Source organism: Vulpes lagopus, chromosome X (assembly GCF_018345385.1).
Source record: "Vulpes lagopus strain Blue_001 chromosome X, ASM1834538v1, whole genome shotgun sequence".
Taxonomy (NCBI): domain Eukaryota; kingdom Metazoa; phylum Chordata; class Mammalia; order Carnivora; family Canidae; genus Vulpes; species Vulpes lagopus.
The window spans coordinates 59952097-59969177 of NC_054848.1; the positions used below are offsets into that span (position 1 = coordinate 59952097).

Here is a 17081-nt window from a genome sequence, read left to right on the forward strand (position 1 = left end):
TTGGTGCAACCAGTATGGAAAACAGTGTGAACTTCCTCAAAACATTAAAAATGGAAATATCACATCACCCAGGAATTATACTACTGAGTATTTTTTTTAAAGATTTTATTTATTTATTCATGAGACACACACACACAGAGAGAGAGAGAGAGAGAGAGAGAGAGAGAGGCAGAGACACAGGCAGAGGGAGAAGCAGGCTCCATGCAGGGAGCCGGATGTGAGACTTGATCCCGGGTCTCCAGGATCAGGCCCTGGGCGGAAGGCAGCACTAAACCACTGAGCCACCAGGGCCGCCCACTACTGAGTATTTACCCAAAGAAAATGAAAATGCTGGGACGCCAGGGTGACTCAGCGGTTGGGCGTCTGCCTTTGGCTCAGGGCGTGATTCTGGGATCACTGCGACCCCTGGGATTCAAGGATCAAGTCCCACATCGGGATCCCTGTGGGGAGGCTGCTTCTTCCTCTGCCTATGTCTGTCTCTCTCTGCGTCTCTCGTGAATAAATAAATAAAATCTTAAAAAAAAAGAAAATGAAAATGCTAATTAGAAAAAATATGCATTCCGATTTATGGCAGAGAACAGACAAAATACAGAAGCAACCACATGTCCATCTATAGACGAATGGATAAAAAAGGTGTACACATATATGTGTATATATGTGTGCGCACGTGCACACACACACACGTGCACACACTCTCTCTTTTTTTAAAAGATTTTATTTATTTATTCGAGAGAGAGAAAGAGAGAGAGAGAGGCAGACGGAGAAGCAGGCTCCATGCCGGGAGCCCAACGTGGGACTCAATCCCAGGTCCCCAGGATCAGGCCCTGGGCTGAAGTCGATGCTAAACCGCTGAGCCACCCGAGCTGCCCACACTCTCTCTCTTTTTTTAAAGATTTTATTAATTTATTCATGAGATACACAGAGAGAGGGAGAGAGGCAGAGACACAGGCAGAGGGAGAAGCAGGCTCCATGCAGGAAGCCTGATGTGGGACCTGATCCCGGGACCCCAGGATTACGCCCCAGGCCGTAGGCAGGCACCAAACCGCTGAGCCACCCAGGGATCCCCTCTCTCTCTCTCTTACTCAGCCATAGAAAAAGAATGAAATTTTGTCATTTGTGACAACATGTGTGGACCTAGAGGGTATTATGCTAAGTGAAATACATCAGACAGAGAAGGACAAATACTATATGATTTCACTTATATGTGGAATCTAAAAAAAAAACAACAACACACAAACCTCAGAAATACAAAGAAAAAACCTGTGGTTACCAGAAAGAATGGGGGGTTGGGCAAAATAGGTGAAGGGGATTAAGAGGAACAAACTTCCGGTTATAAAATAAATAAGTTACAAAAATGTAAAATATAGCATTGGATATATAGTCAAATATTGTAATATTATTGTGTGGTAATGGATAGTGACTACTCTTACCATGTTGAGCACTAAGTAATGTATGGAACTGTCAAATCACTATGCTGTGCACCTGAAAGCAATATGAATTATATACCCAGTATACTTAGATAACAAGGAATACATAAATAAAACTTCTTGTGACCACTGAAAAAAAATATATTCCACTTTATCTAGAGTTAACTTATCCCTACTTAGTAAAATAAGCCAAAGATCTTACCATCTGAAATACATCAGAGCCTTCATCAAAATCCACCATAGCAAAAAATATCCTGTTGGTAAATGCATTGGAGTATCGCCACGAGTTTGCCAGGATCTGGAATTCTTCATCAGCTTGCCTGGATACAATCAGATTTATGAACATATAAAACATTTTTTTTAAGAGATTAAGTCAAATATTCTTTTTTTTCTTTTTTTTTTAATTTTTATTTATTTATGATAGGCACACAGTGAGAAAGAGAGAGGCAGAGACATAGGCAGAGGGAGAAGCAGGCTCCATGCACCGGGAGCCTGACGTGGGATTCGATCCCGGATCTCCAGGATCGCGCCCTGGGCCAAAGGCAGGCGCCAAACCGCTGCACCACCCAGGGATCCCTAAAACATTTTTTAACAGCAATCTAGTTTATCAGCAGTGAAACAGCCAAAAAAGCAATAGCAACGGGAGAAATATTTTGAGAGAGAGAGACAGAGAAACACCAGTAAGGCTCTGCTGAAAGGGTCAGGACAAACTTTGGAAAACATTGTCATTGTTTTGGCATAAAAGAAGCTTTATCCTAAGTGTTGGGGATTCCAACAGAAAGTAGTTACTTGACTCAGCTTCATACTTTGTGCTTCTTATTTCAAAGCTCTTTAAGTAGTCACTGGAAAAATCCAGCTAATTGTTTGTACAACTTTTTAATACCATAGGGATCCCTGGGTGGCGCAGCGGTTTGGCGCCTGCCTTTGGCCCAGGGCGCGATCCTGGAGACCCGGGATCGAATCCCACATCGGGCTCCCGGTGCATGGAGCCTGCTTCTCCCTCTGCCTATGTCTCTGCCTCTCTCTCTCTCTCTCTGTGACTATCATAAAAAAAAAAAAAAAAAAAAAAAAAAAAAAACTGGAAATTTGGGATCCCTAGGTGGCGCAGTGGTTAAGCGCCTGCCTTTGGCCCAGGGCGCGATCCTGGAGACCCGGGATCGAATCCCACGTCGGGCTCCCGGTGCATGGAGCCTGCTTCTCCCTCTGCCTGTGTCTCTGCCTCTCTCTCTCTCTCTGTGACTATCATAAAAAAAAAAAAACAAAAAAAAAAAACAAAAAAAAACTTTTTAATACCTTAAATTACTTCTAGGTGTTCAAAGACAAGGTTGAAGTATTTCCAGAGAAAGTAAACTATAAGAGTAATCCATTTTATAAATCTATCATATAACATGCTATTATTTAGTAAATGAAAATATAGTCAGATGAATTCTTAGTGTGAAAGAATCTAGAGAATTGAGATTGATACCTCGAATCATGTTTGACTTTTCCCTTATTGCCCATATGTTTTCAGTTTCTAAGATCTGATAATTTTTCATTTGTGATTATCTTTTAATTCTATCTCTTCCTATTTATTTTCATTGCTATCAGCTAAAGTCAGATCCTTAATATCTGACATTAGAATATTAAAATACTGACTCTAGTTTCTCCTCTTCCAATCCTTCTTACACTGCAATATACAACAATCTTCATAATTACTACTTTCCTGAAACTCCTACTCTTCTCAAAAACTATTGTTGATTTTCTACCACCTTCAGAACAGTCTCCAAGCTTTTTCACTGGTTATTCAAGTTTTTTTAAAAGATTTTATTTACTTATTCATAAGCGACACAGAGAGAGGGGGCAGAAACATAGGCAGAGGGAGAAGCAGGCTCCATGTAGGAAGTCCAATGTGGGACTCGATCCCGGGACTGTGAGATCATGCCCTGAGCCAAAGGCAGACGCTCAACCACTGAGCCATCCAGGCGTCCCTCAAGTATTTTATCACCTAGTTCCAATAAGGCATCTAACTTTTATGTAGCCTTACTACTAATCAATATAAAACAGGATCTTTTAATTCCAGCACTTTATTTACCATGATTTCTGTATCCTTGCACACATCTTTACTTCTAACCAAAATATCGTACTTCTATCTAAATCTGATCCATCTGTCTAGCCCTAATACAAATCCTTTCTTTTCCATTAGGCCAACCTTAATCTTCCTGTTATATGTCCTCCCTGAAATTTTGTAGTATTTATTATATACATAATCCATTTGGTACTTAATTGAAATTGCTTTATATTGCTATATTTTCATGTGTGGAACTCATTTCACTAGCCATATAATAAGGGTAGGGCATCTTATACTTCTCATCCTGATAGCACCAAATACATAGTATTATACACATTACTGTTAATTTTTTAAAGATTTTTATTTATTTATGAGAGACAGAGAGAGAGAAAAAAAGAGAGAGACAGAGACACAGGCAGAGAGAGAAGCAGGCTCCATGCAGGGAGCCTGATGTGGGACTCAATCCCAGGTCTCCAGGATCACGCCCTGCACCGAAGGCCACCCGGGCTGCCCAATTTTTTATTTTTTGAGTGTGTTTAGGAAAATATGAGCTAATTTTAAATTTCATCTTATATAAAGATACTAATAAAAACTTAGGTTAATAAAAATATCATGAATTTGCATTTAATACAGAATTATGAAGGAGTTTGTGTTTGTTCCCTAACATTTTTGTATATTCTTGATTGCTGAGTGAAATGACTAAATTAAGAGTAATTCTAGATTTTAAGTTTATGCATAATTAATACCTGCTATCCAGCATAGGTGCCCAAAAATAAGTACTCTGGGATCAAATACCTTAACTATCTTCTACCTCTGAGGGGAAAATCCTTTATGGAAAGTTAGCAAGTCTTGGGGTATCATAATGCATATTCTAAAAAAAAATTATCTATTCCTTCACATAGGCCCAGGCTGTCAGAATTTGAAAAGCCTTCAAGATTTTATTAAATTAGTTCTTCACAGGGTAGCTTTGTCATTTCATTTAAAATGAATTCTCAGGGATCCCTGGGTGGCGCAGCGGTTTGGCACCTGCCTTTGGCCCAGGGCGCGATCCTGGAGACCCGGGATCGTATCCCATGTCGGGCTCCCGGTGCATGGAGCCTGCTTCTCCCTCTGCCTGTGTCTCTGCATCTCTCTCTCTCTGTGTGTGACTATCATAAATAAATAAAAAAAATTAAAAAAAAATTAAATAAAATGAATTCTCAGATCACACATATTGATCTAAAAATGTAAGTTAAAAAAACACCAAAAAGCAAAAGCTATTCTATTTTTTAGTACCCACTATTTTAAATTTTGTTAAAGAAATGTTGCCCTTTTATGTAAAGTGCCCTTTTTAAAAAAAGATTTATTCATTTAGAGTGGGAAATATCAGAAAGGGAGACAAAACATGAAAGACTCCTACCTCTGGGAAACAAACTAGGGGTGGTGGAAGGGGAGGTGGGTGGGGGATGGGGGTGACTGGGTGACGGGCACTGAGGTGGGCGCTTGATGGGATGAGCACTGGGTGTTATTCTATATGCTGGCAAATTGAACACCAATCAAAAATAAATTTATAATAAAAAAAGATTTATTCATTTAATTCATGACAGACACAGACTGAGGAAGAAAGGTAGAGACATGGGCAGAGGGAGAAGCAGGCTCGCAGGGAGCCTGATACAGGACTTGATCCTGGATCCCAAAGGCAGGCACCCAACCACTGAGCTACCCAGGCATCCCCAAAGTCCTTTTTTTGAAGAAATATCAATCTGTTCCTAAGATCATTCAGAAACAGTAAGATCAAATCAATAAACCATGGTCTGATGAAAGTTTAAGTGAGATTAGTCTCCATTTCCAAGTTTTATAATCACTACAAAATAATATAAAAAAAGAAAACATTTCAAAATCACACATCTTTATTTTCTAAAACTGTTCTCTTGTAATTCCAAATCTGGAATGTAGCTACCATTATTGCATTTGCATTAATAACTATCTCTAGCTTTGGGTAAACCAGTTAAAAGGTTTTGGAACCTATTTCTTCGTGAGAGAATATTTGTTTTACCTACCTTCTGGGGTTACTGTATAAAATAAGAATATGAAACTGAAAGCATTTACAAATAATAAAATACTACATCAATCCCATTGGCATATATTTATGTAAGTTGATACCAATTTGTATGATGATTATTCACTTTTTAAGTTATTCCTATTATGGCTACCACAATACTTTATCCTTGTTCTTTCTTCTCCCTACTAATGTGGGCAACCAAGAAATGACTGTAAAAGGGCAATATATGTTACTACAGTCATCCTAAGTAAGGTATATACAATAATTGTTTATGTACCCACTGAACTAATTCGGATCTTCTGGGATAGAGAAACGGTCAAAAGTTTATGTTATTTAATTTTAAAGTGTAGTTGAAAGTTCATACTTGCACACGACACACTGTCTGTGAAGTTGGAGAGCAGTGAACATGACAATAACGGAGTAGTTTCTTGGTGGGGCTTTAACAAGGCGACGGAACTTGTCTCCATTCATCCTTATTACAGGTCTTTTATTGGTCCATTCCATCAGTTGACTAACCTTTTCTGATAACACCATCTAAAAAAAGGGAGGAGCGTAGCATTAATGCTCTCAGCATGGCATTTGAAGTTCCTTTTAACAAGGCAACTTACTTAAACCAAGACTAACAAGCAGAGGTAACAGAAACTGTGAGTGACCTAAAAATAGAATCTGATAATTGAGCCTGATAATGATAATGATTCTTAAAATTATATCATTTCATAATTAAGTTTAATCAGATATATTGTTGAGATGAATTATTATTTACTAATAAATAAAATATAAAATCAGAAAACCTTTCATTTGCCAAAGATTACAAAGAATGTTGAGTTAAACCAATCAGCTAGTTTTGTATAAGATCTTGCTTCTAAAAATCAAACCAAACCCAAAAAAGCGCACGTATAGAAAAACAAATAGTTAAAACAATCTTAAAACAAAGAATAAAATGGGAGGATTACTCTACCTGATCTTAAGGCATACTATGTAGCTCTAATAAGCAATGCAGAGTGGTACTGATGAAAGAATAGACCCATGAATGAATGGCACAGAAATGAGAACCCAGAAACAGACTTCTATTAAGTAGAGCCAATTGATGTTTCATAAAGTTGCAAAAACTCACTAAAGGAAGGATAGCCTTTTCAACAAACAGTGCTGGAGCAACTGGACATCCATAGTCAAAAATGTGAATCTTGAACTAAACTTTACACTCTATTCAAAAATTAACTCAAACTGGATCACATACTTAAACATAAAAATGAAAACTATAAAAATTTTAGGAAAGAAGAAAAACGGGCAGCTGGCTGGCTCAGTCAGTAGTACATGTGACTTTTGATCTTGGAGTCATGAGTTTAAGTCCCACACTGGGTGTACAGCTTACTTAAAAAAATTTTTTTTAGGAAAACAATTAGGAGAGAACATTTAAGGATCATGGGATAGGGAAAGAATTCTTAGACCTAGAACCAAAATTAGTTTTGTAGTAGATACAAAATAATTCCAGTAAGAGCCATAAAATGATTATGTTCACAAATGGAAAACCAAATATAAACTCTAAGCCCATAGAGAAAGATATACACTCTCAAAAGATTGGTATAACAAGTAATTAACAAGATTTGTGGAGCAATGATACTGAGGAAACAGATCACTCTAAACCAGGGTTTTACAATAGTGGCAATACTGACATCTTGAGCCAGATAATTCTTTGTTGTTGGGAGTTGTCCTGCACATTGTAGGATGTTGAGCAGCATCCCTGATCTCCACCCACCAGATACCAGTAGTACCTCTACCTTCAGCTGCAACAACCAAAAATGTCTCCAGACGTTGCCAGATAGGCCCAGGGAGTAAAATTCCCCTCCTCCTTTATTGAGAAACACTGTTGTACACTTAAAAGAATTTTCACAGTATGATTTATTTTTTAATTTAGTACTGATCAGAATACAATACAAAAAAAAGCGTGGCAATAAAGTAAACCAAAACTTCCCAGAGCAAGCTTCCAGCATAAAGGATAATAAACTTTCTAGACCCATGTTTCTCCAAGTGTGGTTGGTATAAATGAGCCAGTTACGTGTTAAGACTTCCAGGTTTCATCCTCCAGTAAATCTCATTCAGTAGGTCTAGAGTAGGTTCTGAGAATATGAAATTTTAAAAGGTAAACCAAGTGATTCTTTATATACACTGAAGTTTCACTACAGAAACCAGGCCGCCAAGAAAGCTGTTTCTGCCCAGTTTCAAACCAGGGACCTTTCATGTGTGAGGTGAATGTGATAACCACTACACTATGGAATACACTGAAGTTTCAGAACTACTGCTCTACATTCTCATTCTTATGGGGAGGGACTACATGTTAAATAAATATCTATGTCTAACATAGGGAAATTAAGTAAACATTAAGCTATTCAAATGATTAACAAGGGATGCCTGGGTGGCTCAGGGGTTTAGTGCCTGCCTTCAGCCTAGGGCGTGATCCTGGAGTCCCAGGATCAAGTCCCACATCAGGCTCCCTGCATGGAGCCTACTTTTCCCTCTGCATATGACTATGCCACCCCCCCTCTCTCTCTGTGTCTCTCATGAATGATAAAAATAAAATCTTTAAAAAAAAGATGAACAAGAAGAAAAAATATGTCATTCCTAATAATAAACCACGACCTGATCTTCCTGGAATGATTGAAGAATGTGATATATTTCAGTTAACTCAAATATAACATCTTAATAATTCTGAGATAACTTTTTAAAAATTCCAGTATGGTGTTATATTAGCTTCAGGTGTACAATATAGTGATTCAACAATGCTATACATTACTCAGTGTTCATCAAGATAAGTGTATTCTTAATGTCCTTCACCTATTTCACCCATTCCCCCTTCCACTTTCCGCTTTCCCTTTGATAACCATCTGTTTTGTTCTCTATAGTCAACAGTCTGTTTTTTGGCTTGTCTTTTTTTCCTTTGTTTTGTTTATTAAATTCCACATATGAATGAAGTCATATGGTATTTGCCTTTCTCTGACTTACTTCACATAGCATTATACTTTTTAGCTCCATCCATGTTGCTGCAAATGGTAAGATTTTTCTTTTCTTATGGCTGAATAACATTTTATATATACATATATATAGACACACACACACATACATATATATACACACATATCACTGTGCTAAATGCTTCATAGTTTGATAGGGATTACGTTAGATCTATAGATTGCTTTGGGTAGCATGGACATCTTAACAATATTTGTTCTTTCAATCCATGAGCATGGAATATCTTTCCATCTGTTTGTGTCGTCTCCAATTTCATTCATCGATGTTTTATAGTTCTTTTTTAAAGATTTTATTTATTCATGAGAGACACAGAGAGGCAGAGACACAAGCTGAGGGAGAAGCAGGCTCCCTGCAAGGAGCCCGATGTGAGACTCGATCCTGGGTCTCCAGGATCACACCCTGGGCTGAAGGCAGACGCTCAACCGCTGAGCCACCCAGGCATCCCTGTTTTATAGTTTTTAGAGTACAGGTCCTACACACTTCTTTCACTAGTCCTCTGTCTTCACTAGTATATTGTTTTATAAAGGAATTTCACTTTCCTTCAGTTGAAAGCTTTATTAATTGGAGTAAATCTCTAGTATTGACGAACCTTCTTCCTTAGAGAAGCTTTCATCCATTATCAAGAGCCCATTGTTTGAGTACTGAAAGCTATGGCTGAGAAATAAAAATTTTGTTTTTCTATAGTATCTACTCTGCATAGTCCCACTATGCATTCCCCAGATATCCTTTTATGTTCCAAATATACAACCTTCAAAATTAAAGGAATAAAATGTTGCAATAACCCTTCATGTCCTTTTATTTATTATTTAATACTTTAATTAGTAAGAACAACAAAGGATTATAGTACAGAAAAGTTAGAGGTTTATCAAATGAATTATTCAGCAACTAAAAAAGCAACTGATTTGGAAACAGCTCCTATTGCAAATACTTTTTCCAATAATAATTTTACTAAACATTTAAGAAAATATATCCATCCAGTTTATTTGCATTAGATATACTTATTCAAAACAAAATAGACTTGCTATGGAAAAACATTAAATATATAAGGATGGACTTTTACAATCAATTTCCCCCTTTCTTGGACTACACTATTTATTTTCTCTTCAAATAAAACCAAATAAAGAGCAATCTTATTCACAATTAAAATACCAGCAAAGTTAGGTAAGCTTGAATTCTCCATTTTCTTGAAACATTTTAATTATTATGACCACAAAATAATCCCAATAGGAATTCAATTAATATATCTAATTCTGTTAGCATATTAGGCCTATGAAGGATAAGAGGACCAAGAAAAGGCAATGACACACTAGTTTAATTTCATTCTACCTGCTTGCATGCTATTTATCTAAGTTAGCTCTAGCAAACCAGATTAAGTCTTAATACTTACAAATTCTCCTACTGCTTCTGAATATCTCTCATGAAATAGCATACAGGAATCCATTATTATTTAAAGCTAAAATCTGATCTGCCATTAAGATTTCTTTTGTATTTCAGAAGTAATAAACTAAACATCACCAGTTTGAATTCCCCTAAAATGCACCTTCCTTCCCCCCTCCCAAACTTATTTGATTGTATCTGTATTCTATACTGTCAGGATTTATTTATAAAAAAAAAATTCTTGGAATTTTTAGCTTTCTTAATCACCAACTAGTTTTCAGACATTAGTAAAATAAGACTCTTCCTTAAGTAATAAATTTCCAACTCCATCCTTAAATTAAGAGTGAGACAAATTGGGGTGCCTGGGTGGCTCAGTAGGTTAAGCATCTGCCTTCGGCTGAGGTCATGATCCTGGGGTCCTGGGATCGAGTCCCACATCAGGCTCCCTGCTCAGTGTGGAGTCTGTTTCTCCCTCTCCCTCTGCCTGTCACTCTGCCTACTTGTGTGTTCTCTCTCTCTCTGTCAAATAATAAATAGAAATCTTAAAAAAAAAGAGTGAGACAAATTAAGAGTGAGACTAAATAGATATGGAAACCTCTGGCAGGTAATGACTGAAGGCAATAGCAGAAAAGAGTGCACTTTTTAATCCTTAAATGTTAGCTGCTCCATCCTCAGTGTACCTACTTTCTGGACATGCTTAAAATATACTCTGTCCCCTCTCCTGGATGCGTTAGTTTTAGGGGGTATCTTAATTTGTTTTGCAACTGCTATTAAGTTGTTTTGACTTAATCTACTTTGCTAGAGCTAACTTAGATACATATAATACAAACAGGAAGAATGAAATTAAACTATTGTGTCACTGCCTAATGAAGAACCAAAGCTTTTGGTTCTTAGTAATAAGGTATTTTCTAAACAATCACAGAGATTGGGATGCCTGGGTGACTCAGCAGTTGGGTGTCTGCCTGTGGCTCAGGGCATGATCCCAGGATCTGCAATCGAGTCCTGCATCAGGCTCCCTGCAGGAGCCTGCTTCTCCCTCTGCCTGTGTCTCTGCCTCTCCCTCGGTATCTCTAATGAATAAATAAATAATAAAAAAAAAAAGAATCACAAAGATTTTGCACATGTCACAATTTCATTTGTCAGCTTTCAAAGCAAGGTCAGAAAATGTAGAACTTTCTCCTTCTTTTCTTTAGACCTTTTTTTAAAGATTATTTATTTATTTACTCATGAGAGACAAGAGAGAGAGAGAGAGAGAGAGAGAGGGAGAAGCAGGCTCCATGCAGGGAGCCTGACGTGGGACTTGATCCTGGGTCTCCAGGATCAGACCCTGGGCTGAAGGGGGTGCTAAACTGCTGAGCCACCCGGGCTGCCTGTAGAAGTTTTTCCAACAATAACCCGCCTTGTCAAAATATGCAATAATTCTATTTTCTAAATGCTCATAAAAACATGACAAAAAGATCAACCAAAAAATATCTTACTACCACAGAGGAACACAATCGTATTTTCTAATATTCATTTAATGTCTTCTACTTGCTAGTTATGGCATTAGACATTTCACAGCCCTCATTTAATTTTCACAATATGCAAATAGGCATCTTTGCATTCTACTGATAAGAAAAATGAGACTCAGTAAACAACTGGCTGAGGATCACTTGTGCTGCATTAACATATATGCTCTTGCTCCGCACAGAGGGGGCTGCGCAGCTCCGGAAGCACTATTCCAGTGGCACAGACCCCGAAGCCCAGGGCGAAAGGGGACACAGCCCAAGATCCGGTGCTCCCCCCGGGAAAGGCGGAGGCCGGGAGGACACAGGGCAGCAAGGACATTCCGGCCACTGGGCAGCCCTGAGCTGTTCAGATCAGTGCCCCCCGCCCCTGGAGCAGCCAGGCCCCTAAGGACTGGAACTGCGGTAGTTACTGCTGGAGCTGACTCCAGGGCTGCAGAGCTGGAAGCCGCCACTGTTGGTGTTCCTCCTGGTGTCACCTTGTACCTGGGACTGAGCAGGGCCGCCAGAGAGCAAGGGCCTCCCAGGATAAACAGCTCCCACTGAGCCGTGCACCTGACAGGGTGCTGGGTAGCACCACCAGGTGCACACAACTGAGAATCAGCACCGCAGGCCCCTCCCCCAGAAGACCAGCTGGAAAGAGAGGGGAAGAGCAAGTTCTTGACCAAGCAGCGCTGGAAAGTTCCAGGGGAATCCTAGGACTTAAAGTACATAGAATCAGAGAATACCCCTCCTTGTTTTTATGTTTGTCCCCCCCTCTTTTTTCTGTCTTTTTCTCCTTTTTCCAGTACAACTTGTTTTTAGCCACTCTGCACTGAGCAAAATGACTAGAAGGAAAAACTCACCACAAAAGAAAGAATCAGAAACAGTCTTCTCTCCCACAGAGTTACAGAATTTGGATTACAATTCAATGTCAGAAAGCCAATTCAGAAGCACTATTATACAGCTACTGGTGGCTCTAGAAAAAAGCATAAAGGATTCAAGAAACTTCATGACTGCAGAATTTAGATCTAATCAGGCCAAAATTAAAAATCAATTAAATGAGATGCAATCCAAACTGGAGTTCCTAACGACAAGGGTTAACAAGGTAGAAGAATGAGTGACTGAGTGACATAGAACAAGTTGATGGCAAGGAAGGAAATTGAGGAAAAAAGAGAAAAACAATTAAAAGATCATGAAGATAGGTTAAGGGAAATAAATGACAGCCTCAGAAGGAAAAAAAAAATCTACATTTACTTGGGGTCCAGAGGCACCGAAAGAGACAGAGGACCAGAAAGTGTATTTGGACAAATCATAGTTGAGAACTTCCCTAAAATGGGAAGGGAAACAGGCATTCAGATCCAGGAGATAGAGAGATCCCCCCTAAAATCAATAAAAACCGTTCAACACCATGACATTTAATAGAGAAACTTGCAAATTCCAAAGATAGAGACGATTCTTAAAGCAAAAAGAGACAAGAGATGCCTAAACTTTATGGGGAGAACTATTAGGTTAACAGCAGACCTCTCCACAGAGACCTGGCAGGACATAAAGGGCTGGCACGATATATTCAGGGTCCTAAATGAGAAGAGCATGCAGCCAAGAATACTTTATCCAGCAAGGCTCTCATTCAGAATAGAAGGAGAGATAAAGAGCTTCCAAGACAGGCAGGAACTAAAAGAATATGTCACCACCAAACCAGCTCTGCAAGAAATATTAAGGGGGACTCTTAAAATTCCCTTTTAAGAAGAAGTTCAGTGGAACAATCCACAAAAACAAGGACTGAATAGATATGATGACACTAAACTCATATCTGTCAATAGTAACTCTGAACGTGAACGGGCTTAATGACCCCATCAAAAGGCGCAGGGTTTCAGACTGGATAAAAAAGCAGGACCCATCTATTTGCTGTCTACAAGAGACTCATTTAGACATGAAGACACCTACAGCCTGAAAATAAAAGGTTGGAGAACCATTTACCATTCAAATGGTCCTCAAAAGAAAGCAGGGGTAGCCATCTTCATATGAGATAAATTAAAGTTTATCCCAAAGACTGTAGTAAGAGATGAAGAGGGACACTATATCATACTTAAAGGATCTATCCAACAAGAGGACCTAACAATCATGAATATTAATGCCCCAAATGTGGGAACTGCCAAGTATATCAAACAATTAATAACCAAAGTTAAGACATACTTAGATAATAATACTCTTATACTTGGAGACTTGAATACGGCACTTTCTACAATTGATAGATTTTCTAAACACAACTTCAAAGAAACAAGAGCATTAAATGATACAATGGACCAGATGGATTTCACAGATATTTACAGAACTTTACATTCAAACACAACTGAATACACATTCTTCTCAAGCGCACATGGAACTTTCTCCATAATAGACCACATACTGGGTCACAAATCACGTCTTAACTGATACCAAAAGACTGGGATTGTACCCTGCATATTTTCAGACCATAATGATTTGAAACTATAACTAAACCATAAGAAGAAGTTTGGAAGGATTTCAAACATGTGGAGGTTAAAGGCCATCCTGCTAAAAGACGAAAGGGTCAACGAGGATATTAGAGAAGTATTAAAAAGATTCATGGGGATCCCTAGGTGGCGCAGCGGTTTAGCGCCTGCCTTTGGCCCAGGGCGGGATCCTGGAGACCCGGGATCGAATCCCACATCAGGCTCCCGGTGCATGGAGCCTGCTTCTCCCTCCGCCTGTGTCTCTGCCTCTCTCTCTCTCTCTGTGACTATCATAAATAAATAAAAAATTTAAAAAAAATTTAAAAAAAAATAAATAAAAAGATTCATGGAAACTAATGAGAATGAAGATACAACCATTCAAAATCTTTGGGATACAGCAAAAGCAGTCCTAAGGGGGAAATATATCGCAGTACAAGCACCCATCCAAAAACTGGAAAGAACTCAAATACAAAAGCTAAGCTTGCACCTAAAAGAACTGGAGAAGGAACAGCAAATAAACTCTTCACCCAGCAGAAGACAGTTAATAAAGACTGGAGCAGAACTCAATGAAATAGAGACCAGAAGAACTGGAACAGATCAACAAAACCAGCAGTTGGTTCTTTGAAAGAATTAATAAGATAGACAAACTATTAGCCAGCCTTATTAAAAAGAAGAGAGAAAAGACTCAAGTTAATAAAATCATGAATGAGAAAGATCACCACCAAGTCCAAGGAAACACAAACAATTTTAAAAACTTATTATGAGCAGCTATACACCAATAAATTAGGCAATCTAGAAGAAATGGACATATCTCGGGAAAACCACAAACTACCAAAACTGGAACAGGAAGAAACAGAAAACCTGAACAGGCCAATAACCAGGGAGGAAACTGACGCAGTCTTCATTTTTTTTTTTTTTTTTGAAGCAGTCTTCAAAAACCTCCCAAGACACAAAATTCAGGGCCAGATGGCTTCCCAGGGGAATTCTATCAAACGTTTAAGAAAGAAACCATACCTATTCTACTAAAGCTCTTCAGAAAGAGAGAAAGAGATGGAGTACTTCCAAACTCATTCAATGAGGCCAGCATCACCTTGATTCCAAAACCAGACAAAGACCCTACCAAAAAGCAGAATTATAGACCAATATCCCTGATGAACATGGATGCAAAAAATCTCAACAAGATACTAGCCAATAGGATCCAACAGTACATTAAGATTATTCACCATGGGGATCCCTGGGTGGCGCAGCGGTTTAGCGCCTGTCTTTGGCCGAGGGTGCGATCCTGGAGGCCCAGGATCGAATCCCACGTCAGGCTCCCGATGCATGGAGCCTGCTTCTCCCTCTGCTTATGTCTCTGCCTCTCTCTCTTTCTCTGTGTGACTATCATAAATAAAAAAAAAAATTTTAGGGATCCCTGGGTGGCGCAGCGGTTTGGCGCCTGCCTTTGGCCCAGGGCGCGATCTTGGAGACCTGGGATCAAATCCCACGTCGGGCTCCCGGTGCATGGAGCCTGCTTCTCCCTCTACCTATGTCTCTGCCTCTCTCTCTCTCTCTCTGTGTAACTATCATAAATAAATAAAAATTTTAAAAAAATTTTAATTAAAAAAAAGATCATTCACCATGACCAAGTGGGATTTATCCCCAGGATGCAAGGCTGGTTCAACACTGTAAAGCAATCAGTGTGATAGATCATATCAACAAGAGAAAAAACAAGAACCATATGATCCTCTCAATAGATGCAGAGAAAGCATTTGACAAAAGACAGCATCCATTCCTGATCAAAGCTCTTCAGCATGTAAGGTTAGAGGGAACATTCCTCAGCCTCTTAAAAGCCATCTATGAAATGCCCACAGCAAATATCATTCTCAATGGGGAAACACTGGGAGCCTTTACCCTAAGATCAGAACAAGACAGGGATGTCCACTCTCAACACTGCTATTCAACATAGTATTAGAAGTCCTAGCCTCAGCAATCTGGCAACAAAAAGAAATGAAAGGCATTCAAATTGACAAAGAAGAAGAAAAACTCTCTCTCTTCACAGATGACATGATACTATATATAGAAAACCCAAAAGACTCCACCCCAAGATTGATAGAACTCATACAGCAATTCAGCACTGTGGCAGGATACAAAATCAATGCCCAGAAGTCAGTGGCATTTCTATACACTAACAACGAGACTGAATTTACAATTCAGTCAATTCACTAAACTGCATTTATAATTGCACCCAAAAGCATAAGATACCTAGGAATAAACCTAACCAAAGAGGTAAAGGATCTATACCCTAAAAACTACCAAACACTTCTGAAAGAAAGTGAGGAAGACACAAAGAGATGGAAAAACATTCCATGCTCATAGATTGGAAGAATTAATATTGTGAAAATTTCAATGCTATCCCAGGTAATTTACACATTTAATGCAATCCCTATCAAAATACCATGGACTTTCTTTTTTTTTCTTTTTTTTTAATTGGAGTTCAATTTGCCAACATTTAGCATAACATCCAGTGCTCATTCCACCAAGTTCCCCCCTCAGTACCCATCACCCAGTCACCCCAAACCCCCACCCACCTCCCTTTCCTCTACCCCTTATTTCCCAGAGTTAGGTGTCTCTCATGTTTTGTCACCCTCACTGATATTTTCACTCATTTTCTCTCCTTTCCCTTTATTTCCTTTCACTAATTTTTATATTCCCCAAGTGAATGAGACCATATAATGTTTGTCCTTTTCCAATTGACTTATTTCACTCAGCAGAATACCCTGCAGGTCCATCCACGTCGAAGCAAATGGTGGGTATTTGTCGTTTCTAATGACTGAGTAATATTCCATTATGATGGACTTTCTTCAGAGAGTTGGAACAAATCATCTTAAGATTTGTGTGGAATCAGAAAAGACCCCAAATAGCCAAGGGAATATTAAAAAAGAAAACCATAGCTGGGGGCATCACAATGCCAGATTTCAGGTTGTACTACAACACAGCTTTTGTACTACAAAGCTGTGTTCATCAAGACAGTGTGGTACTGGCACAAAAACAGACACATAGATCAATGGAACAGAATAGAGAATCCCGAAGTGGACCCTCAACTTTATGGTCAACGAATATTCGACAAAGCAGGAAAGACTATCCACTGGAAAGAAGACAGTCTCTTCAACAAATGGTGCTGGGAAAATTGGGACATCTCCATGCAGAAGAATGAAACTAGAC

The 17081-nt window shown here is 38.8% G+C and overlaps 1 protein-coding gene across 1 annotated transcript in view; it reads right to left on the reverse strand.

Moving 5' to 3' along the window:
• MAGT1 (magnesium transporter 1) overlaps window positions 1–17081 on the reverse strand; it is a 61165-nt gene that overhangs the window by 37384 nt on the left and 6700 nt on the right. Inside the window, exons 2-3 of the mRNA XM_041741677.1 lie at window positions 5880–6049; window positions 1630–1747 (exon numbers count right to left, since the gene is read on the reverse strand). Of these exons, the coding sequence (XP_041597611.1) occupies window positions 1630–1747; window positions 5880–6049 (288 nt within the window). The remainder of the gene's footprint in view (window positions 1–1629; window positions 1748–5879; window positions 6050–17081) is intronic.